The 25,769-nt window shown below is 45.4% G+C and overlaps 1 protein-coding gene across 9 annotated transcripts in view; it reads left to right on the top strand.

Moving 5' to 3' along the window:
- The window catches only part of LOC147617231 (uncharacterized), a 258,130-nt gene that overhangs the window by 41,007 nt on the left and 191,354 nt on the right, over positions 1-25,769 (top strand). For 6 of the 9 annotated variants that reach the window (XM_086776855.1, XM_086776854.1, XM_086776852.1 and 3 more), the window contains exons 2-7: positions 12,192-12,622; positions 18,723-19,079; positions 19,440-19,652; positions 19,752-19,903; positions 21,523-21,727; positions 21,872-22,276. In XM_086776855.1, the coding sequence (XP_086632981.1) occupies positions 12,192-12,622; positions 18,723-19,079; positions 19,440-19,652; positions 19,752-19,903; positions 21,523-21,727; positions 21,872-22,276 (1,763 nt within the window). The remainder of the gene's footprint in view (positions 1-12,191; positions 12,623-18,722; positions 19,080-19,439; positions 19,653-19,751; positions 19,904-21,522; positions 21,728-21,871; positions 22,277-25,769) is intronic. The other 3 variants (XM_086776858.1, XM_086776856.1, XM_086776859.1) reach the window with 3 other exon arrangements.

The following is a 25,769-nucleotide window of genomic DNA, read 5'->3' as shown; positions in this document are numbered from 1 at the left end:
GAAGGCGTGAATAGGACTTCATCCTCACTGTCACCTGCATGTGACACATTGACTTCTTCAATCTTGACTCCACTTTTGCTTTTTGGCTTTGCATCTTTGGCTTCATTTTTGTCTTTGTCTTTGCCTTTGCCCTTTTCCTTTTGATCATTCTTCCATTTGTAGCATTGCTTTTTGAAATGTCCCTTCTTGCCACAATAATGGCATTCCAAGTCCTTTTTGGAGCGGGACTTGCTCCTTCCCCGTTCTTGGCTTTTACCCCTTTGCTGGGATCTCCCACGTGCATTCATTGCATTGGACTTTCCAACAGAGTTGTTCTTCTTGTTCATCTCCTCTTGAAGGAGAGCACCCTCCACATCTGCATATGACAGCATAGCATTTGAATTGCTAGTGGCTGTCCTGAATGTGTCCCAACTCTCTGGCAAGGTGCATAAGAGAAAGGTGGCTTTGAACTCATCGTCCATTGCCAACTTTTGATTGATGACCTGGGTGACAACACCATTAAACTCATTTAGATGGGCTGTCATAGACGCCCCTTCCTTCATTTGAAGACCTATGAGTTTCTTCGACCAATACACTTTGCTTGACGCACTTTGCTGGGCATACAAGTCCTGCAATCTTTGCCACATTCCCCAAGCTGTCTTCTCTTCACGAATGCTGAAAAGTAAAGTGTCTGACACAGACAACATGATGGTGGATCTTGCCAGCTCATCCATATCTTCCCATTCTTCAGCAGTAAGAGAAGCGGGCATTACACCCCTTTCTTTGATGGGCTTGTGCTGCTTATTCTGGAGCAACACATTATAGCACTGGGTTTGCCAAATGTCATAATTATGTGAGCCTTCAAGCTTTTTGATGTGAAGGAATGAAGAGCTCTCACCTGTGGTTGCCATAGCAATATGCAACCTTTGACACAGTCAATGCCTGACTCCCTGCAAGATGTGCAAACACTGCACCAAAAGCACACAAAGTGCTCACAGTTGTTCTCCCAAAGTTTATCTCCCACTGCGGAAGCACGAATGCAACTCTCCTCCCACTGAATGTGATATAATCACCAAAATCTGGTTGCTGTAGATTTATGACAGCTCCTTAGATGTGCTCTGTTCCCCTTCCAAAATACTCTACAACAGTACCAAGTGCTCACCAATGATGTACCAAATTTGTACCGGCAAATACAACAGTTGAAAATGAGCCTTTTCCTCACTCAAATCAATGTACAGCCATGCCAAAACTTGTACGAAGTTGTACCAAATCTGTACCAGCAAGTACAGTAGCAATAAATGCTCTCCTGGCTGTCCAAATGAGTGAAAATCAGACCTTGACAGTCCCCACCACTGCATACAACAGTCCCGGACAGAAATTGGGCAAAAGCCCCTTGACTGCAAGTGGATTACTTGAGGGTTCAAGACATAAAAGTCTTCCCTACTGCTTTGCCAAGCTCAACAAGCACAAAATCTTGAAAAAGCCCCTTGATTCAAGATCAATTTCTGATCATGAATGGTACATTAATGCACATGAAGGCATCCAGAGTCTTCACAATGCTTCCCCCTGGCCACATATACATCCAATACATAAAAGCCCCTTGATTTACTGGCACATTGAGTGCTTGACAGGCATCAACACATTGCCCAAAGCATGAAATGCCAGTGCGTGCCTGCATGCAAAACAACCCAATTGGCACAAAAGCCCTTTGATTTGCACTCCAATTTCTTGCAATTTTGCCTCGAATGTGAGATTGCTCACATCATACGGCATGTATGAATGCCCAATGGCACAATTACATCAAAAGCCCCAAATGTTGACACCCAATTTCCTGCCAATTGACCTGGAATGTGACCAATGTCACCCAATGTTGCCAATTGTGCTCAAATCTGAGCCATTAGGACCTGTACCTGCTCAATTGATAATAATGGACATGCAAATCCCGAAATTGAAGCAAATTCCTCAGAAAATTTTTGATTTCTCTTGCAGAAAAAAGGGGGGGGGGGCGTCGTATTTGCTGCTGCTGTGCAGGTATGGATGGTATATACGTGCAAGTGGGCGGTACCTCGCGACTTTACCCTTACAATTGATGCACACAGATTCGCTGCAGCCGCCTACACAAACCACCGTGGATCGCAGCCAAAGCGTCGCTGTGTCCTGAAGCGAACCTGCTGATGCTGGCCTGACTGCTGTGTTTTCCACAACCAGACGTAGCTCAAGCCGCCTTCTTTATAGCCGTCTGCAGTGTCTTCCCCAACCAAGATCGCAGCTCAAGCCGCATTTGCGCACAGGAGAAGACGACGTCGAGTTTGCTGCTGCTGCCCGTTATGGCGTTTGCGCTGCTGCTCGTTATGGCATTTGCTCTTCAATGCTGCGCGCTGCCCTGCACTGGAGGTTATGGTGTGTGAAGCGAAAGCTACTACCTGTAAGCAAAGTGATCACAGAGAGATTCGAAGGCTAAAGGTGTAGCAACATGGAAACGCAACAGCCAGCAGGGTGAAGATGTGGGATAAAACCCTGTCTGCACAATGGCCAAACTGATTTCCTTCGTGCTCTGATACCAGTTGAAGGAGCTAGTGAAGCTCAGCTGAAACAATTAGGGTTTCATGTGGGAGACACACACAGAGAAGAAGGGGGGGGGAGAGAGAGAGAGAGAGAGAGAGAGAGAGAGATGTGGGGATAAGTCAACTCACAAAAGTATGAGTGTGTGACTCCCCTATCACACATGTATATTTGCTCTAGTACACATAGTGCACTTAGTACATTAAAAGTACTAAGTGTACTATGTACTATAAAACTTATGGGCTTGTACACACTACAAGGGTGGGCATAATGCCTTTACCCCAACAGCTTCTTGGAGTTCACTCAGCATCTGGTACTAAGAGGGGGTGTTAGACATCATCCCCTTCTTGCTGGCTTCTTGTTTAGTGTCCTATTTTAGCCTCTAGGGCTGACCATGTTAGCTAGAGGGGCTGGTCATCCGTCACATATGTTTTCCCATATTATTTCCCATTTTATGGTGCCTTGGATATTTGTCCTAGTCGTGGACATTTACCTAGTCGTGTGGATGCTAGTCGGTTGCCTTCATATGGGCATATATATAGCTGGCTTTCCTCCCTCATTCTTCACTGCTTGTTAGCATTGTTTGCTGCAGTCCCTCACATACGAGGTTTTCTCCCCTTTTGCTCGGGACATGTATTTCTTTGGATGATGATATTGAGGGCAGGTTCTCACCTGTGTTTCCTCTCCATCTCTCTCTCTCACTCTCTCCCGTGTTTCCACTTTCCCTTCTTTCGCTACACATTCTATGAGAAACAAGGGACATATAGTTGCAAATTGTCCTGACAAGCTAAAACAAGAAGCTAGATAGATCGGAAGGTCATCAGATTAACATTCTGCCAGGATGTTTGTCAAGAGGAGATTGCATTGGAGAAGTCTTGTACCATGAGGGCCATGTTGTGGCCTATGAAAGTCTTAGATGAGGATTTCTAAGATTGTATTGGAATAGATTTTAGAATGGAAATTTGTGACTTTTCTTGCCATCAAGAAAGATTTTTTTAATGAAGTAAACCCGTTTATGTGAAACAAAGGATTTGAGGCCAAACGTTAACAAAGAAAGCCATGCTCCACCATACATCGGCGTATTGACTACAACTCAAGCTTTGGAAAGCTACTTTTATGTAACATGCAGCGGAATTATGTGTAGATGTAGAATCTTGTCACACAAAGTCTCACACCGCCTTCTTTATCCTGAGTTTCGCAAGTCTTTAGCAATCCACTTTATCACTTCACACTCTAAGAGATGAGAGAAAAATGAAATGTTATATTAATGTCTTCAAAAGGCCAAAGTGACCTATGAGACCAAAGTTACAACCATGTGACATCTGATACACTGTCTGGAAAAGAAAAGAAAGAACTGAAGGTAAGTATCTAGCCCTACAATACATCAGTAGGGAGTATCCGGAAGCAGCAACTAGGGAGAGTGGGAAGCTAATGCTACTAGTCAAAATGGGGTACATGAGTACATGGATACATGAATACATGAATATGGGGGAGTACAAAAGTGATAGTGAGTACAACAGTATATGCCTGGAGTGGTAATCATCTTAGGAGCTCTAGCATGGGTCTCTGCTTGATGGCTTGGATATCTGCCATAGTAAGATGCTTGGTCGGACGAGCCCGATGCCTCGCAATGATGCTCTGAATCCTCGGGTGTAGGCACTGTCTCCGATGTGAGGATCCATGTCTCCGGGAGATAAAAACCCAAGCATCTTTGATCACAATAGTCCATCTCTCTAAGAGAGAGAGAGAGAGATCTGAACACCTTATTGGGTCCCAAATTACCCACCGAAGGGTCCCCTCCTATTGCTAGGAGTATTTTCTTTTATTACTTTGAAGAGAATGGTTGTATGACTGATTGGGGACTGTGGGTAAGCCAAACATGAGACCTTCGGAAGACCAATAGTTGGGTTGAACTGTACACGGATGTAGAAGCACCAATGATGTCCAATCTCGAGGCCAATGCAATCTTCCAAGGGGCTGTAGGAAGGTTGCAAACTGTGGCTCAGAGATGGGCTGTTTTGGGACTGTTCTAGGCTTGCAAGTGCATAGGAAGTCGAAGAGCCATATGTATAGTGTGGTGGCACTTTGTCATAGATATCTCCTCCGGCCGGGTTTTTTGGGGGGGAGCAACGGCAAGGAGATGGGAGCCCAACCACCGACATTGCTCAGTGCCCTAGGGTGGTGTGCGTGCTACCGCTGTGTGACTTTGACATGGTATCAGAGCTCGGCCTGTGTGGTCCTGGGTGGTCCTAACCTCTGTTTGATCGAGGTGCTCGAATTGAAGGAGGGTGTTTGAGGTGGCAATTATCATAGCTACTCTCGGGTTATCGCATGACTAGAAGTTGTGGTGGATTATCCCATATGCAAGAGCATGGTAAGTCAAAGAGCCATATATAGGGTGTGGTGGCACTTTGTCATAGATATCTCCTTCGGCTGGGTTTTTGGGGGGGAGCAACGGCAAGGAGATGGGAGCCCAGCCACCGACGTTGCTCAGTGTCCTAGGGTGGTGTGTGTGCTGCTGCTGCGTGACTTTGACAAAACTTTGATGCATCTTCGTGCCATTTCCTCATTGGTCTTAGTGATTTTCACCACCGCCATCTGATCTTGTAGAATCTTTATCTGCGATATGAATTGCTTTGCTGCTTCTTCTTCAGAATGCCTTTCTGTTGCAAGCTGATTCTCAAGGTTTTGAATACTTGTCAGATTCCTCGTCTCTTACTAGTTTTTTAGAACTTGCCATGCTTCAGAAGCTATGGTAGTTAGTTGAATCAGGGTCATTACCGAATTAATGATGTTGGTGATGATGACACATAGCGTATTTGCATTTCTTCACCTCCATGCCAAAGCTAGACTAGGATTTGATAGTATGGTCTGCAATGGATCTGTTGGATCCAAAGGAGGACCTGGCTTTGCATCAACCCTTGTTGCAAATTCCTACCACTCATATGAATCAAGAATAGATCTAATCTTGAACTTCCAGAGAGTGTAATTTGCTCAATCCAACTTTCCATCACCAAAAGGTGGAGGGTGGGTACGAGTGGTTGCGTTAATTGTAAGTTGGGCTATCTCTCCAAATTTGCCTTCAATTAGCAAACTGCCAAAACATGCTTTGCCTAGAGATCACAACAATTCGATCCACACGAATGCTGCCAGGAATGCTATAAAAAGTAGGAGTAGTGGTCGTATCCAAAATCTCTCTACATGTGACAACTCCAGAGGAGTAGCCCAACACATCTAATACTAGAATGTCGGGTCTATGCTCCTCATGGTCTATGATGTGCTCATCAACATGTGAATTGTCCTCCCCATGTGTAACTAGGGATGTATGACTAGCCGAATGATCATGACTAGTCAAATGCCCATCAAGATCATTAGATACATCACTATGGTCATCTAATTGATTACAAATTCATGGTTGTCCACCCACCCATGTGCTCAAGGTAAGGAGCTTTGATGGCGATCTAGATTGACTCTGGATGGAGAATGTCTTGCTTATAAGAGTGCTTGAACACAGTGAACTCGATGATGAACTAAGGCTGCCAAACTAGTCTGTATATAGTATCTAAAGTTGGCATGAACGTGGGTCTTGGCCATATCGGCCAACCCATGATTGGGTCCAAAATGACCAACTGACCATATCATCTGACTCGGACTATACTAGATTGCTACAGGGCAGCTCCCACGGCCATCTGAGACTGTCTGGACCCTCAAACGACCCCCCACAACTCGAAAACAATGTGCCCTCAGTTTGCTGTCCAGCACCCACTAATGCGGTCACATAGCCCGCAGAAGCATGCATCTTACTTGGTAGAGTGCCAAGTCTACATAAGCGGTCTCCTATCCATCTGGCCACCAACCAATGTCTAAATTAGGAACTGTTGGGTGCCCGGGTGCTCACCACAACGGCTACTCCTCATAAAGGGGGCCTTACAAAATAGAGCACATCTGTCACCCGTAGTAGCTGTTAGCAGTCATCTCCTGTCTGTACATTATGTCAGGGCCTCTGTTGTGGGTGTGCCCGCCCGTATTTAGTGTCTTCCCATTTTTCCTCTCTCTCCGTATTTTTCCCTATTTTTCTAGAGTTGTGTATGGGCTGTCGGCTGCCCTTGATGCTGGCCAAGTGTGTCTTCTTTGCCCGACTTGTGTCCTGCAATCTTGGCCGATTGCATGCACCTGGCCGACCAGGTATTTGTTGGTCAAGGTGGCAGTCATGAGCAGCCAGGCTGTTATCGACCTGTTTATGGGCTGGCCGACCAACAGCTAGGGGCCATATAAAAAGGCCCCTTGCCCCCAGACTCCATCATATATATTTCCGGGATTTTATTGGTGTATATAGCAGAGTTACACAACTTCTCTCTCTTTTCATCTGTGTATTGCTCTCTACAGCAGTTGTCTTCATTTTCGTCGTGCATTCTGACATGGTATCAGAGCCCCAGGTGGCTTGAAGCTTGGAGACAGTGGGACGTCGAGGGTTTGCTGATTGAGGTGCAGAGGGGGGAAGCATTCCTCTCGTGTTCTTTACGTCCCTGCACTTGGTTTTCATCTGTTGTCAGTGCATGAGGTGTGCAAGACTGGCTTCCGGGTGGAGTTTGAGGAGCATTCTGTTGCTCTACGGGACCGTAAGACTGGCCAAGTTGTTTGGGAAGGCGGAGTGGAGAATGGTATATACAAACTCTCAGCACTCCCCTCTTTGACAGGTTATCAGATTGGTGATTTGTGGCACTTTCGGTTTGGCCACTTGAATGTGGATGCGTTGCGGCGAGCTTTCCGGGACCAGATGGTGGTTGGCTTGCCAGATGTTGGCAACAGGCAGGGACGTTGTAGTTCTTGCATTCGTGGTGGTAAGCAGCACAAGGAATCTTTTCCGAAGCAAGCTTCTAGGCGGGCTTCGAAACCTTTGGAGTTGGTACACACTGACTTGTGTGGACCTATGCAGACGCCATCCTTGGGAGGTTCTTTGTACTTCATGTTGCTTGTTGATGGTTGTAGTAGATTCTCTTGGGTTTATTTTCTTTCATAGAAGGACCAAGCTTTTGCTCGGTTCAAGGAGTGGCATGTGATGGTGGAGAAAGAGTCTGGCTTGCAGATAAAGACTCTTAGGGTTGACAAAGGAGGAGAGTTTTCTTCCAATGCATTCGTGCGGTTTCGTGCGGACCATGGCATCAAGTGGGAGCTGGCCAATATAGGTTCGCCGTCAGAGAATGGAGTAGTTGAGCGTAAGAACAAGACTGTGGTGGAGATGGCGAGGACGATGCTAGAGCATCATGATCTTCCTCGTCCACTTTGGGGAGAGGCTGTCTCTACGGCTGTCCATATCCTCTACCATTCTCCGACGACGTCAGTACCGAACATGACTCCCTTTGAGGCGTATTTTGGTAGGAAACCAGATGTCTCCCATTTTCGTGTGTTTGGTGGTGATGCATATGCTCACATTCCAAAGAAGTAGAGGGGGAAGCTTGACTCAAAGTCCCAAAAGCTTGTCTTTGTGGGATATAACTCTCTTTCCAAGGGACACAAGTTGTAAAGGCACGAGGTCGTCGTCAGCAAGGATGTGGTTTTTGATGAGCATGTTCTAGTTTCCACTGTCGATGAGCACCACTTCTTGGACCCAGATGATTCTGATGATGATTCCCAGTCGATTGTTCGAGCTAGACAACCTCAGTCAGTTGAGGAGGTTGAGCCCGCAGCTGGAGATGAGCCCCCGCTACAGCAGGAGGCTCCACGTTCTGTTCGAGTACCAAGGTGGTTGGTAGACACTCTTCGGGAGTCGGGTGTTATGGAGCTTCCCTCTGAATGGACCACAGAGGACGGACAAAAGATCGCATAGAGTTCGTGACAAAAGTCATTCATTAGAGCTTTTATAGGTAAACTATGCTTTGATGTCTCGTATCATGCAGGACACAGAGCCCACTTCCGTCAAGGAAGCCCTTGCACAGGATACTTGGAGGAAAGCCATGCAGGTGGAATTGGATGCCATAGAGAAGAATAACACTTGGGAGTTGGTTCTGAGGCCGTTAGAACGGTCCGTCATTGGTATCAAGTGGGTCTTTAAGACCAAGTATACGTCAGATGGGTCGGTGGACAAACACAAAGCCAGACTTGTGGCTAAGGGTTATGCTTAGCGGCCAGGCATCGACGATGAGGATACCTTTGCACCGACAACGAGGATGACCACAATTCAGACCGTTCTTGCCCTTGCTTCTTCTCAGCGGTTGCCCGTATTTCAGATGGGCGTTACATCTATGTTCCTTAATGGTGACCTGCAGGAGGAGGTGTCTGTTGAGCCGCCTCCAGGCTTTGAGGCTCCAGGATCAAAGGGGATGGTTTACAGGTTGCGGAAGGCCTTGTATGGTCTTAAGCAGGCTCCCAAGGCTTGGAATTAGACGATTGATTCCTTCTTTCTACGGATTGGATTTCAGAGATCGGTTGCAGATCCTAACCTATACCTCTTTCGGGAACGCGGCATGGTCACATGATCAACCTTTATGTGGATGATCTCATTCTCACTGGCGATCATATGGAGCACATTGCAGTGATGAAGGCTGCCTTGTCAAAGGAGTTTGAGATGACCGATTTAGGCTTACTCCACTTCTTCTTGGGATTGGAGACCTGGCAGACCCAGAGGGGGTTCTGTCTCTCAGTAGTGGTATGTCCATGAGTTGCTTGAGGCCTTTGGGATGGAGAACTGCAAGCACCGATGGACCCGAACACGAAGCTTATAGTGAATGATCCTTGTGAGCCAGTTGATGCCTCTGTACCGGAAGCTGGTTGGTTCATTGATCTGGTTGCTGAACACTAGATTGGACTTGAGCTTTCCTGTGGGGCTATTGAGCTCGTTTATGCAGACGCCATTGAAGTCTCATTGGGACTTAAGATTGCAGTATCTGCAGGGTACGAAGGATCTTGGACTGCTCTACACCACTGGAGGTGAAACGACGGAACGAGTTCGACTCCAAGGTTGGAGTGACTCAGATTGGGGAGGAGATCCAGACACGAGGAGATCTACATCAGGCTACAGTTTTACCCTCAGCTCAGGAGCTGTTTCATGGAGTAGCAAGAGGCAGCCAACTATTGCCTTGTCGCCTACAGAGGCAGAGTACCGGGCTGCTTGTGGTGCTGCTTGCGAGGTTGTGTGGCTGTGGAGGTTGCTTGGCGAGATTGGGTTTCCACAGAAGGAGCCCACAGTCATCCAGTGCGATAATCAGAGCTGGATCGCTATTGCTCGGAACCCGGTCTTCCATGCCCCGACCAAGCACATAGAGATACAATATCACTTTGTTCGTGAGAAGATCTTGGCTGGTGACATCTTGCTTCTTTATTGTTCGACGGAGGACAATGTTGCAAACCTCTTCACAAAGTCTCTACCTCAGGCTATGCTCAAGCGGCACTCCAGCTGGTTTCACAGCTAGGAGCTGAGAGGGGGTGTTAGCAGTCATCTCTTGTCTGTACACTATGTCAGGGCCTTTGTTGTGGGTGTGCCGGCCCGTATTTAGTGTCTTCCCAATTTTTCCTCACTCTCTGTATTTTTCCCTATTTTTTTGGAGCTGTGTATGGGCTGTTGGCTGCCCCAGATGCTGGCCAACTGTGTCTTCTCTGCCCGACTTGTGTCATGCAGTCTTGGCCGACTGCATGCACCTGGCCAACCAGCAGCCAGGGGCCATATAAAATGGCCCCTTGCCCCCACACTCCATCATATATATTTCCGGGATTTTATTGGTGTATATAGCAGAGTTACATAGCTTCTCTCTCTCTTTTCATCTTTGTATTGCTCTCTACAGCAGTTGTCTTCATTTCCGCTCTGCATTCTGATAGTGGCAACACGAGGGTGGAGCATTGAGAAAATGCTTTTCCATTCCATTGTTTGCAATTCTTGCATTGTTTAATAAGTAATTAAACCGCTTTAGCCATGCTACGTGACACACACCCTTATAGTTTGATGCTTCTCCATGTGGTGTTTATTGAGAATTTGTTAGAAGTGCTGGGTTGGAACTAACACTAAAGGATAGTTAGACAGAGAGTTTCATAGTTGCACCATTGATGGCACATGATTTTGGTATTTAGTCCGTACCATGAGTACAACATAGAAGTTGATTGGGCACATTACATTATCATCATGGAGAGGAGGTCATTTCTGTTGAGTCTTGGCACATGTTGCTTGGGGATCCTTAGGGCAGACAAACTAGAGTGGCAAGTGTCCCTCGGAGCAAGTTACTATGAAATAAGATCATTATTACGAGTAACTCATTTGTTCATACCTTTTTTAAGTTGACATCAGAGGCAGCATGGCCCATATGATAGATCCAAATCATCTTAGGCTGTGGTTCATGATTTTATCTTTTGTCACTAAGTGACCTGTTCCTTGTCTAGGTAGTAGGGCGTTTTTTGAAACGTTTTTTGAAGTTTCTTTAAAAAAAGCTTGGCAAATTATGGGGCAGCCTAGTGGTTGTGTTTTGGTTATGAAATTTTGGGTAGTGAGGAGAAGCACCTTTTGATGGTTCATTCGGCAGGCATGATGCTGAAATGCTTCTTGGAGGGTGCAGGGAAGTGTACTTCGTGCCACTCTGGTCTTGGAGGGGCCTTGGAGAGTGAATCCATTAGTGTATGGTGGATGTGATCAGATGAGTTGTGACCTTGATGATAGATACGTCATCTGGATTGGCTACTCCTTAGATGCCTTCTACAAGGAAGGATGCTTTGTTTTTACCATCGTTTGAAACCACATCATCCCCGTTTGGTTTTGCTAATAGTGTCTTTAGGAGTATAATTTCTAAAATGACCTCAATTCTATGTTTTTTAGAACTTTACAGAGGCCTCTCTCTCTTTTTTTTTTTTCTTGGGGGGGGGGGAGAGGAGGGGTGGAAGAAAGAAGAACGGGGGGTGGGGTGGGGGAGGAGGAGGAGGGGTGGAAGAAAGAAGAATGGGGGAAATAAATGTGCCTCCACATACAACATGATTTGTAATTTATGGTGTAAATTTTTTTTTTTGGGGGGGGGGGTGTGGGGGGGAGGAGGAGGGGTGGAAGAAAGAAGAATGGGAGAAATAAATGTGCCTCCACATACAACATGATTTGTAATTTATGGTGCATATATATACAATCCAAGTCCATAGACAAAGTTGAATGTAGCCATGAGCCACTTTAGAGAAATATTTCTATGCCCAAAGGTGAGGTGGCAGTACTTGAGGAGGAAGATTTAAACTAGACCTAAGCAGCATTTAGATTGTTTGCAGCATTGACATGAGCAATGTAGATGTTCCTGGGCCTTTAGAAGGCCTCAAAAAAGCACATATGCCCAAACTAATCTTGGAGGAGTAGTTGTTGAAGACGCAACAGGATGCCAATGCAACACATCGTGCAGAGACTCATCCCCATTTAGAGGCATTGTAGCGGAAAAATTAGGCATGGTTGTAAACCTTTCAGAAGGTGTTTTTGTCTACTGGGACTGCATTACATTTCGTTGGATGTATGAAGAACAAACTTACTGTTTTGCATGCTTTTGTCTAAGTTATACGTGTCCTTTATTTTTAGTTGTTTTTGTTATCATTATACATTGATGTGTATATGTTTAGAGTGGACAAGATCGGCTTAATAAGACATTTTTAAGCAGTAACATATGTCCCTTTTAACTTTATAATAAGTTAAGTTTTTTTAGGAACTGGCATCGAAGGTACCTCCATTTCATTAGAGGAATGGCTGCATGAGAAAAATATTTTTCTGTCACTACGGCGTATCAACTTCTTTGGAAAGTACCTCATTCAAAAAGCATTCACAATCTGGAGAAAACATGTTGGACGGAGAAACTTCAAGCGTGTGCGCGAGACATTGATATTAAAACTGTTCAAGGGGAAGCCTGCTTTTCTTAATGCATTGCTTCAAATCCATGGATATATATATGATCTGATGGACCTTAAGATGTTGTTGTTTGCGTCGAATCGCCTTTATACCATGGATGAGTTCTTGGAAGCTCAAAGCCAACAGCGCCATCATGCTGCGAGTCCAGCTGTTGAGGCATGCTCAGAAAAAGTACAACAAGTTTTGGGAAAGATTTGCCAAGATGTGAAGAAGCAAGCTCAAATCTTTCGAGTACAGTCTTGGTTACTTCCTTTTTCCACATTGTGATTGTCAATTATATGCCAATGTTCTGTGTATTGTTTTTTAGAATTTTGTAGAAGAGTCTTTTTGGCGTGCCTTTGTAAAAGGCAGGTCTAAGCAATAATTTGTTTGTCTCTATGGGCCACTTCGAAAAGTTAGCTACAAAGCATGAGGGGCTGGCCATCAGTTGGGCAAAAAATTGCGTGCAAGGTGGTGGGGGGCTTTGGACGGTTGACCAACTCTCTGCATAGGAGGGATTCTATTGTTTTGCTCCAATGGCCCACTCCAACCATCATTTTCTTGCTGAGCACACGACCCTCATCATTTTGCTCTGTCACCAGTTTCTTCCGGACCTAGGAGGTGGAGGATACCGACATAGTGGATCTTGTGGACCCTCCACGAGCTGCTCTGGACCTACCTCGCCTGAGAGGAGTTACCTCGGACCGAGCGTCTGCACTCTAGCGTGCCTGACGCCCTCGACCCCCCCCCTCCCGTCGGCCACGATCACCTCATCAGCTCCAGATCCAGGACATGCTCAGCCGCCATCGAGCTACCTTTCCATGTGGCATAGCTGAGGGAGACTTTTCGGCCATACTCGTCAGCCCCATGCTTGACATTTTGGAGAGGGGTATACCATCTACTCGGAGCTGATGTTGCTCCCATGTTTTTATGTTCTTAGTATTCCATGACGAGTTTCCATGGACAGTTTTGTATCACCCCAGTGAGATAGCTATATTTATGTTTTCTTTCTGTTTTATTTTCCATTCCATGATGAGATATGCCATGGACATCATTGTATCACTTTGGTCTCATAGGCCCATTGGGTCTTTAGTAGACGCTTAATATATCTTTCTTTCTTTCTTTCTCTCTCTTTTTTCCCTTATTTCATCCATGACGAGATTTCATGAACACTATGTACACCATTTTGGTCTCATAGACCCTTCGGGTCTTTTGAAGACGTTAATACGACTTTCTCTCTCTCTCTCTCTCTCTCTCTCTCTCTCTCTCTCTCTCTCTCGCTGCCTGCTGGCCGCGTTCTGCTCACTTTCAGTCTGCAGCCAATGCCACCCTGCTCCCGCCACATCTCCTCTGCCCGCCTGTCCATTTTCATCCTTTGCTCCTGCCGCCTCTGCCCTCCTGTCCCGCCTTCGCCTTTGCTCCCACCGCCTCTGACTTTGCCTGCCCTTCCTGCCATCCACGCCTGCGCTTCTGCCTCTCCTCTGCCTCTGCCCAGCCATCCTGCACTTCCACCTCTCCTCTGTTATATTGTGTGTCCCAACCGCGACTTACCTTTCATTCACCGTTTCATGCCCTGCTTTACCTCCCCACCAGTTCTCCCAATTTCTACTTTCACTCGTATCCATTTTCACCACAATCTAGACCACATTTATGAGGATCGCCTTTGCTACCATATTTCAGCCCTTGACCTGTCCATCCCAATATCCACAATCACATTCTAACTTTCATCCGCCATTATGACTCCACCCATGCCAAACTTTCCCTACACCACATGCTCATAAGCCAGTTTACTGATGGGATCTCAGCCTCAAAATGGGTGGTATAATGAGGAATGCAAAGCCACAAGGCTCAGCCTCCTACGCGAGAGAGAACATGGATTGATCTCAGCATGTGAGCTGCAAAAATCTTCCATCAAATCACTTGTAGTAGGAAGAAGCGTGTGTTTCTTGCTAGATGAGAACAAAAGTTATACCAGCTCTTCTTGAGTGAGGATAACTCAGACGTTTGGCACATTCTTGAGGAAAAAAGGATCCCCACACCGGGCAGACCCTAGCGTTTTGGGAGGCCTATGCACGATAGCTTTATGAAGTGCCGGATTAGCTCATACCCCACATGACACACCCCACAACCCACATCGTCTTTCCTCTTCAATGTCACCAATGTCACTTGAGCACTAAAAAAGTTGCACGAAGAACACTTTGCTCACGGGCAACATATGCTTGCCCCCATCCTTGCATCTCTCTTCAATGGAGCTCTTTGTAAAGGCTTTCCACTATCCTGGATGACAAATGCCACTGCGCCACATCCACAAAGCAAGAGACCCCACAACTACAGGACTATATTGTTCACACAATGGCCAAGATCTATGGAGCGGTGATGTAACTATTTGGCCCTCCTAGCTTTGTTTTACATGATGAATGTGACATGTGAGAGCTTATGACCGTCGTAAACACAACCTTAGTCTAGATAAACTGCACTTAATGATGTTTAAGAGATAGACAAATAGGTGTCAATGCAATGCAGCTATATTATATGAATGAATGCGGTTACAATGAGATCCAAATGGATCTGTACTGCTGAATATGCTGCCTATATGCTGAATATGCGGGATGAACTGCTGTCCACTCTTTCCCTTGTCTCCTTGGAAGGAAATGCTGAAGGGAGGCTTTGGAACAGATGCTGAATGCTGACCTGATGATGAAACGCAGATGTGCTTGCAGATCTGAGGGCTGATGATGATGCGTTTGCTGAAGATGATGCTGATGCTGATGCGTTTGCTGAATGCTGATGCGTTGGCTGGTTCTGCTGCTCCCAATGCTTCCTGGAGGAGATGCGTTGGAGAACACGCTGCTGAATGCTTCTCTGATGAGCTTGCTATCCTGAATGGGGAGTGGACTGAATATATATGCAAACATGCTGCTGGTCGGCCAGCATAGGGCTGTCAGCCAGATGCCATGTCCACAAAATGCTGTCGGCGGCTGCCCCATAAATGCCAGTAAAATACCTATAAAATTGCATAAATGCCTGAATAATGCCTGATGACTCCTGATGATGCTAATGATGCCATAGAATGATGCCATGTCACTGTACACCTGACTGGTGTGCACGTGACAATGAAACCCATGCCCGAAGCCAGACAGGTGGAAGAAGACATGGAGAGAGGGACCATAAGGTTTGCTCAAGAAAAAGAACCAGTCTTGGTCAAAAAGTAGGAAAAAGCAAAAAGTCAAACTGGGTTGACCGCGAGCTATGAGCACCATTGGCAAGAGGAGACTGAGCCGAATGAAAAAGCAAAAAGCTGCTTTTCCAAAAAGCAGCTCTAGGGCCAAAAAGCAAGGCCCTGAAGCTAGAAAAGCAAAACAAGAACTTTTGACTAAAGTTGAGTAATATTTTACTATTAAAAAGACCAAAAACAAAGTAAATGGCAAAAGCAAAGCAAAAGCATCACTTTTTGGCCAAAAGCAAGGCTTCCTCAAGTATAAAAAGGCTTGAACCTCTCTTGTAGCACCATGAACAAGATCATTGAAGGGGTGACAACCATCATCAAGATTTGGAGCTCATCATTGTCATCTTCTTTCATCATCATCTTCAACAAGATTTTGGAAGCGTGGGATTGATCTTTGGACTTGGATTCATCATCATCATCATCACCACCATCTGATCGTCGTTTACGCTGGCCGAATTGCTGCCACTTTACGCCATCAAGAGCATCATTGAACCATCATTGCTTGAGTGCTGCCTTCAGCCCCAGCATCTCCACCGGCTTCACCCCCAGCGCCATAAGCAGTAGCGCTTGCTTCGCCTGCTTCTGCTCAGCAGCGCCGCTTACCACCACCAATAGCAGTCCGCAGCAGCACTGTCCGCCGCCAGCAACCAGTAGCGCCCTGTTCCGCCCGCTCTACTTTGTTGCCTACAGACAGCGTCACCACCAACATCAGTACTAGCAACACCTGTTGCCATAAGCCCGCCAAGAGTTGCCTGTTCTAGCACTGCCGCCAGGTTGTGACACCTACGCTGCTAGCATCTTCCTCTTAGACACCCGTGTGCCGGCTGATTTTTGAAAGTATCCTTGCCACCACTGTCCAGTTCTTGGATATTAGTTGTTGGGGATTGTTTCCTACATCAAAGTTCGACATCTTCCATACATGTGGGCAACGATTACTTCATTTATTACACACATCCATTGTGTGTCGTGTTTAAAAGCTTGGAGATCTTTGGACTTGGATTGAAACTTGGACTTGGACTTGGATATTTTTATTTTGTACTAGTCCGGTGAGATCCCCGTGGTGCGCTCGGCATCAGAGATCTCGTGCCTTGACATCGACATCGACTTGGATATCCTACATCGGCATATCTATTTTGTTTTGTATTCATTGATTCTGGCTAGCGTGCCCATATATTGTTCCTGAATAAATTCCTGAAATGGGGCAGGGCTTTTCCCCGCTCAGTGTGGTGTACTGTGCAAGATCCCTATTCCCTTCTCTCTCTCTCTCTCTCTCTCTCCCCTCTCTATCTTTATCTCTTGGACACGTGGTTGAATCTGTCACGGCACACCCGGTTGGGCTTACAGGTGAGGCATATATCAGTTTTATGACTGAGACTATGGTACAGAGCATCAGGTCAGGGAGGCTTCACGAGGAATTTCTACACCTTGGATCATATCTTCACTCTATGGGCCGGGGGCAAGTCACGGAAGCAGCATGTATACTGTTGCTTTGTGGATTTTCGCAAAGCTTTTGATTCCATCCCGATCAGACCTATTAGGACATTTGTAGGAGCTGCATTTCCCACATGACATGATTTGGGGTGTGATGGCCCTATACAAGGTAGTCATTGGGTGAGTTCGTGCTGCACCAGGTGGACTCTCTGTGGGGACATGTACTATTGGGGTCAAACAGGGTTGCCTACTCTCTTCCGCATGGGGGCAGCACGGGCAGCAAAAGCGTGGGCAGCAAAGCATGGCAGGGAGGTTAGAGCGGGCAGGAGCAGGATAGAGAGGGCAGCGGGAGAAGAGATAGTGGGCAGAGAAGGGCGCTGGTGCGAGAGGAAGCGGAGGTGCAGGTGCGCACAGCACCTCAGGTACAGGGAGCTTTTGAACCTGATCAATTATCTGTTCCTTGCACATTTTAGAGCACATGTGGAGGCTCTCTTGTTTTGAGAATGAAGGCGTTCAGTGGATCCCGAGTGGCACTCTAGTTGAGTGCGAGAGGAAGCGGAGGTGCAGTTGCGCGCAGCAGCTCAGGTATGGGGAGCTTTCTAACCTGATCAATTATCTGTTCCTTGCACATTGTAGAGCAGATGTGGAGGCTCTCTTGTTTTGAGAATGAAGGTGAGTTGAGGCTTTTCAATGGATCTCGAGTGGCACTCCAGTTGCGCACAAGAGGAAGTGGAGGTTCAGGTGCGCGCAACAGCTCAGGTACAGGGAGCTTTCGAACCTGATCAATTATTTGTTCCTTGCACATTTTAGAGCACATGTGGAGGCTCTCTTGTTTTGAGAATAAAGGCGAGTTGAGGCTTTTCAGTGGATCCCGATGGCACTCCAGTTCATTATCTTGGATGCCTGGTGTGATGATAGGCCTGTGATAGAGCTTGTGCAGAGACAGACATTCTCTTAGGGTGATAAAATACTGAAGTTTTACGCCCCTCTTCACCCCCCCCCCAGAGTGGTGTACTGTGATCTTTTCTTGTGTGGCATGATCTTTGTGGTTTATTGTATTGTTAGTCAAGTAAATGATGAAGTGCTTCGATGTATGCGCTCCTAGTTACACCAGGCGGTTGGGTGCACTCTTGGCTAGGTGCTAGACAACACCCCTCCCCAATGATCAGAGTCCACGTTGCCGATCTCCCAATGTTGCATGTGCTAATCTACTCCTCGGAGAACCTTCCTTAGTTCCTCTTGATTTCCGGCTTAAATGTCTCACATTTTAGGCAGAGGATCGACTTCTCAGGCCTCCCCAAATAGTGTTTCGTGTGCTGATCTAAACCTTTGACCTCCTTGCCCATGGGTTGCTTAATGAATTTGTTCCGTATTGCACACAGAAGGCACCAAGGGATTTGAAATTCCTCTACAGTGGCTAGATTGAGACCCACACACTGTTGGTTCAACACTCAGTCATGTGCACATGCATGCGCTTATATGGTCCCCTCAAGTGCTATTGATAACCCTACTTTTATTGGATTATTAACTAAATCCCCCTATAGCCAATTGCTAACCCATGCTACATGTGCATGATCCACAGAGGGATAACCATACCCCATAGCTGTTCGAGGGCAAGGATGTTCTTTGTTATTCGATTTCTTAGTTATGAAGTTGCTGCAAATATAAACATCCAGACAATGTGTTGTTACGCAGGAAAGTGTGCGTGATGAACATGAACTTGATGACGTCATTGGTGTTAATCTACATCAGCCTAGAGGCAGCAAAGTGCAAGGCATGGTGAGCATACGCAATGAAAAGATAGAGCGTGCAAAAACATATCGCCGAGTCATGGCCGAAGAAAAGATGCTTGGAAAATTTATAAGGCTGGTTGATTACATGTTTGTGGAGAGCCTTTTAAACCGCAGTATCATGTCACTTGAGGAATTGTATAATTTCTTGGAAGCTACACGAACTGGTCTAGAAAAAAGTTCAAAAGGGGTTTTTATCACAGCAGTATCCTTTTCCGAGGCACACATAGCCTTTACACCTGATGAAGATGCAATCATTGCAGTAAGTAGAATACTTGAAGATGTTTTCTTCCAGACTTACCTTGCTTCTTGTGTGCAAAGCTAAACATATTTGAGTCCATTGCATCCTTTGATCGCTTCTTAGATATTTTCTTATGTATTTAGCTTGTTATGCTTTTTGCAACATGTAACTTATTAGAATCCTTTGCACCCTTCAGCTTTGTGCCTTTCTTCCTATTTTTCGTGCCATGCACATGCACACGCACTACTAATAATATGGAGAAGCCCGATGAATTTTTTTAAATTCTAAAGAACTTTCAATGGTTCTGTTTTTATGTTTTAGAAATCATAGGCCTTATCAAGGGCTTTCTTACTTTAAAGAAATTCCCCATCCATGATACAGGCCCTCAGAATTGCAATGGAAGGGATTACTCAGATTTTGCAAACAGCTCCCCGACTTTTGTACATGAGAGTCTACTCATCGTTTTTTGAAACCAAATCATTTGGGCTCAATCCTGTGAACATACTTAGAGAATCAAAGCACTTCTTATTGTGTCGTAGTAATATCGAGCATATTATAAGGGCTGCTTTTGTGGAAGCTCGAAAATATTCACAGGTTGGGAGATGAGCTTTAAGATATACAGCACTATCTCTATCTATCCGAAGCTAGCTTTGTATGAGAGTGATTCATCAAATTATGTTTGTCTTGTGTTAGATGTTTCAAGAATACCGGCCTTTGTATTTGTTTGGAGAAGCATGGAACCATGAAACGTATATTGCGGAAAAAAGAACAGTTCGGCAATATAGAGAGGAGCTTGCCCGCCAGAGGGAGTGGCGAATAGATCTGGAAAAGATGCGGATTGGCTGGTCAGTCATTTAGCACTACTGCTACTAAATTCAAATAATGAGCTTTGTCTTGCTAGACTGAAACTTTCTTTACAGTGGAAAGAAGAGTGGCAGTATTGAGAGGAAAATTTTCATAAGAAGAACTGTTTAAAATAATGATGAGTATTTTTACCCTGAGATTTAAGAAGTCATGAAATTATTTTCCAAATATAGTACTAATTTGTACTTGTTTCAGCTCATATGAAACCTATGTTAGTGAAATGACCAAAACAGAAGTACAACTGAAACTTCTGCGATTGCTGAAAATTTGGGAATAACCAATTTCTGATAGAAACAAAGTTTATGTACATGATTTAGCCGCATTTTAGGGCTGATGCGCTTCTCCCCTTACAGTTTTTTTTGGAATTCCTTAAGATAGACAAAGACACATTGTCTACCTTCATTCTCACCCCTGTTTATTTGCATTCAGGAGTTGTGGTTGACTTTTTGGTAGCCAAATTCTGAAACTGTTTTATTTGGGCTAACCTGGAAACAAATTCCATTCTATATTAAAACTATTTCAAGCACAACTGCTGTGATCCAATCTTTTCACGAACGTAGTGCTCTTAATCTTGCAAGGGCTTGACCTGCCCTATGTCATGCTCCACATTGCAGCACAAATATGAATAGTATCAGACCAAATGCTGCAAAGAGGATAAGCATGATATGTCTGAACAACCATTCAATCTCTCTGTACACCCACATCTCAGGCAAATATCTCTAAAGCCACAACAATGCAACGTGTTTGAAAAGGGTGACCCTAGCTAGAGTTCTAAAGTGCACCTCACCTCTATGCACCCGAGAGATTAAGATGCGTGGTGGTGACGTCTCAAACTAGCTATTGGCTTTACTTTACTAACTAAGCAACAAATTCTCAAGCATTAAATGAAGAAACTTATCAAAACATGCAAATTAGGGAGGCAATCCTATGCCAAACTTTCTGGGCAGTTTGGCAACCTTCAATGCATTGCCGAAGAGCTCAAAGTATGCTTAATATAAGAGTCTGCATGCATGTAATGACATTAATGATCTAAAAAGGAGAAATACACATCTTTTAAGCTGTTTTTTTGCTAATTATTGTTTATAGGTGGCCCTTAATACTAGTTATGGGAATTTAATTAAAAACTTAATTAGCCAATTGTGTGTGAAGATCAATCAACTTAATGTTTTCCAATGCTGCTACAATGGTATCAGTTTCCTCTGTGAAAGACCAATCAAAATCAATCAACTTCCGTGTTTTCTGGGACTTTCTAAACAGGCTCAGATCCTATCTTCTCACACCCTTTCCTGCATCTGGATTGATAATGTGCATACACATATGGCCATTTGGTCGAAGAGACATGGCTCATCCAGATCTGCGATTGCCAAGTAGAAGAAATTCTTTGGTGAATGGTCACCTATATGGTTGATTCATGCTATGCATGGTGTATTGATACCTTGATCCGTGGCTCTTTGTTGTTTCTATCATACTTATTAGAAGTTTCTTTATGGTTAAAAAAAAGAAATTTTATTGCCAACATGAGCCAAAAGAGTCTCTTTCCTTTCATCGATTGCTTTTCTTTGGTAACACCACGATCACAACAAAAAGATTTTTCTTGCAGTGTTATTGGAGTTCTTCATGTGGATTCAAAATCTTTACGAAACTCTCTATTACCCATCACCACCAGAACTCTCGATGTGATAAAAGGTCTTTTACTTGCTGCAGCAAGAGATGAAACCATTCTGGTTTTGGCCAAGTTCCAAGAGAGAATACACGCCCTGTGCATGCGCCCAGCTGAGCTTGATGGCTTTGTTGAATTTATAAAGGTGTGAAACAGATAAAAATCATCTACCCAAGAAAATGCAAATTTGAGTCAATCTTTTCTTTTTTGGGTCAATATATTAATATGGCTTTGTGTTTTACATTTGTTTATTATCGAGGTTATACTTTTCTGCACCTTCTTATGATAGACTTATGAGATAACAATGGAGAAAAGAAAAGCTGTACTTGCAGAGGCGTCAATTGTGGATGAGATGTACTCCTTGCTTTCCGCATATGAAGTCAAAATTCCAACGGATGATCAAATCAAGCTTGATGATTTGCATGATGCTGTTCAAAAGTATGGTGACTCTATTGAGGCGGCTGATTATTTTATTGAAGAAAAGAAAAATTTAATGATGGCAGATTTAGATCGGCAGGTTAATGGTGTCAATGAAGGGCTTATAAATATATTGGGTATGCTACACTCAGGGAAGTATCTGATGCCAGAATCAGATCCTAAAGAAATAGTCACAGAGCTAGTTTTAATAAGTGAAAGGATCTCAGAGATTCGAGTAAGGCTGGAGACGTATAGAGGATATCAACGGCTATTTCAGGTTAACATAATTGTGTGTGTATGTGGGTAGGGGTGTGTGTGTACAATCAAGCAAACAAATTCTTTGGGTTGAAATTAAGCCTTTAAGGATTTATCATATTATGGCCTTACGATATCTACACACAAAGATGACGGACTCAACTAAGTTACTACGTGCTTTCCATTCTTATGAACAAACACCTCTTATTAGTCTTGAGTTCTGAACTTAAAATGATTATCTGTGAGACAGACTTTGACAGGGTACAAAAATAGTAATAAAGAAAGATAACAAAAATCTAGAGCTATAGAATCTGATCTAGGTACATAATGTCATCATAAAGGGGCAGGTATGGGACTCTCCATGGGTGGCATATTTAGAAGTGGAGGGTGGATTGTAGCACACTGCAAGGTAGATGTCCCAGGCCCTCTCTGTCTGGATCCTCACCCCAAAAAACCGTGCAGCCTCATCCCGTCCGACCACCTGTATCACATGCTGAAGCTCCTCCCTGTATAGTAAAGCCACCCCTCCCGACCCCCGGGTACCCCTTGCTGTGCGTGGGTGTGGGCGGTGAACAGACTCCCATCTGTATCCTCTCACCTCTGGAAGCCGACTCCCCTGGCATTGATGTGTCTCTGTGTATAAGACAAGGTCTCTCCCTCTAAATGTCTCCTCGAACAGACCTGCATCTGTCCTCAAGGCGCTATTGCAGTTCCAAACCGCAATCTCTAGCTTGGTCTCATAGGTCTCGCATTGTCATTGGGCACATCGCTCGGTGATGATCACCCTCCTATCTCTGTACACTGCCCATTTCCCTGCCTTCCGTGCATCCAAGATGCGTGGCATGCACTCCCTCGTGTGCCACCTGTGCTAGTGTGAGATCGTCTTCGAGGGAAGTCTTTTCTCCTTTTAGTGCCCGCCTTTTGGTAAGGAATGCTTGCCTTGCCTCCAACCCCGCAAACTTGAGGATGAGTGCGCGTTCCTTGGTGATGTCTTTGCCCACCCTGCATCCCTCGACGAAGGGGGTATCAGGGATTTCCAGTTTTCTGCATAGTACTATGGCGTCCTCTTTCGGCGAGGCTCCTTCCTTCCATCCCAGCACTCTCACATTCAATGCCCTAATCTTCCTTCTTTTCTCCTCTTCGAGTGTGTCATCGATGATGTTTGGGGATGATCATGGGTTCTGTTGCTTCTTGGCAACCTCAATCCGGCTGCCCGCTTCCTCCACTTGTTTTTGTGTCTTCTTAATCATCTCGGCCCATGTGGTTGCCTCGTTTGCCTTCTTCTCCTCTTGTTCCTTCAGGGTCTTCAGTTGCTCTCTAAGTGTATTCAGCTCATCATTGAGGAATAGTTGAATTTCTCCTTCTTCGACTTGAGTACGTGCCCTCAACTTTCAAGGTCTCATTTTCCACTTTAAGGGTGGCGACTTGGGCCTCCAGCTCCATGATTAGTGAGCTATGGTGGTTGGTTTTTGCGTCAAACATTTAGACCATTTCCTCCTGCATCTTGCTTAGCTGAGTTGCCATGTACCTGCATGTTTGCCTTCGACCTATCCATCTCCTCTTGCAAGGAGGCATGGAACCTATACATAAGGTCATCACTATCCTTGTTCTCCCCGAGCTTCTTATGTAGGTGCTCAATGTCCGTATCCTCCATTTTGCATACTTCTCTCATGGTGGTCAGGCATGTTTTGATATGGGGGTCGTCGATCTTCTGTGTGCTTGCCCAAATCGACTTGTATTTCCTCTCCTTCTCACCTCTAGTCCTTGTTGCTGGCAAGCTGTCCATGTTGGACTGAAGGGGTACCCCTTCTAGTACTGATTCTGCTCCTCAGGTGGTGGCCCCCATAGGTGGCCAACTGCAAGTGGGGAGGCAAGTACAGGGGCGACAAGAGGGAGCAGCAGATAGGATTATGTTGTTGCCTTGGGGGCTTGAGCAAGGGCGAAGAGAGAGAAGTGAACAGAGCAAGGGCGGGTGGGGAAAGGGGGGCGAAGAGAGAGAAAGGATGCGTAGCTGGAGTTGGGGCGAAGAGAGAGAAGGGAATAGAACAAGGGGGCAAAGAGAAAGAAAGAAAGAAAGAAAGATATATTAAGCGTCTACTAAAGACCCAATGGGCCTATGAGACCAAAGTGATACAATAACGTCCATGGCATTTCTCATCATGGAATGGAAAATAAAACAGAAAGAAAGCATAAATATAGCTATCTCACTGGGGTGATACAAAACTGTCCATGGAAACTCATCATGGAATACTAAGAACATAAAAACATGGGAGCAACATCAGCTCCGAGTAGATGGTATACCACTCTCCAAAATGTCAAGCATGGGGCTGACGAGTATGGCCGAGAGGTCTACCTCAGCTATGTCACGTGGAAAGGTAGTTGGATCGCGGTGGAGCATGTCCTCGATCTGGAGCTGATGAGGTGATCGTGGCCGACGGGGGGGTCGAGGGCGTCGGGCACGTTGGAGTGCAGAGGCTCGGTCCGAGGTAACTCCTCTCGGGTGAGGTAGGTCCAGAGGAGCTCGTGGAGGGTCCACAAGATCCACTATGTCGTTGTCCTCCACCACCTGGGTCCGGAAGAAACTGGTGATGGTTGGCTACTGAGGGAGGGGGCGGGGTGGCTGGGGCCTGTGTCTCAAGAAGGTGTCCCTGTGTCTGCGGAGCTCAAGCAGGAAGAGGCCCAGGCAACGTTGGTCCTGGAAGTCAATGATCTTGGAGAGTGGACCGAATCCCTCAATGAAATAGATAGTGAAACCTCCCGCGGATCTCATAGTATACTGGGCAGCGGCATATGTAATGCTCCTCCTTCTCAACCTCTATGTGGCATAGTCGGTAGATCCTCTCCTCTTTGGGTGTTCGTATAAGCTTCTCGGCTCTGAAGATGCGCTCAACTCTACCTGTCTCCACTTTGAGGTGGTGGGAAGAAACCCGTATCTGGCCAATTGCAATCCGCATGGCATGGGACATGTGAACACTCAAGTAGCCCGGCTGCTGGATGAATCCATCCTCAGTGAGTGTGAGGAAGTGGTCTTTGTAAAAGTGCATCTTTGTGGGGAGCTCCAGGGGTGTGATCCATGTGCAATGTGTGTAGAGGCTAAGAAGATCTGCCTGGATATATTAACGTCTGCGAAAGGCCAAAGTGGCCTATGAGACCAAAACATAGTACATAGAGAGAGAAATGAAATGATATATTAACGTCTCTAAGAGGCCATAATGGCCTATGAGACCAAAACTGAGAGTACATTTGAAGTTGGTGTCTCATCAAAGAGAACAACCAAATGAAACTGAAAAGTACAATAAAATGACTATCTTACAGTTATAAGAACTGTAAGTAAGACTCCTAGATGATACTGAGTAGAATATACTGGAAAATGTATGTCAAGTAGATCGATTAGTTGAAGTGCTGCCCTCTCCTCAGATCAAATATCTCCGCCATGGGCCTGTCTAGAATGGAGAGGTTGTAGAAGCGAGGTAGGTGCCTCTGATGTTGTGCAATAATGGATCTGATCTGGCGAT

The sequence above is a fragment of the Cibotium barometz genome, chromosome 37 (assembly GCF_041138505.1).
Source record: "Cibotium barometz isolate CiBa-2024 chromosome 37, ASM4113850v1, whole genome shotgun sequence".
NCBI classification, from domain to species: domain Eukaryota; kingdom Viridiplantae; phylum Streptophyta; class Polypodiopsida; order Cyatheales; family Cibotiaceae; genus Cibotium; species Cibotium barometz.
Note: the sequence above shows the minus strand (reverse complement) of the source record. Positions and strands in the feature narration are given on the sequence as shown.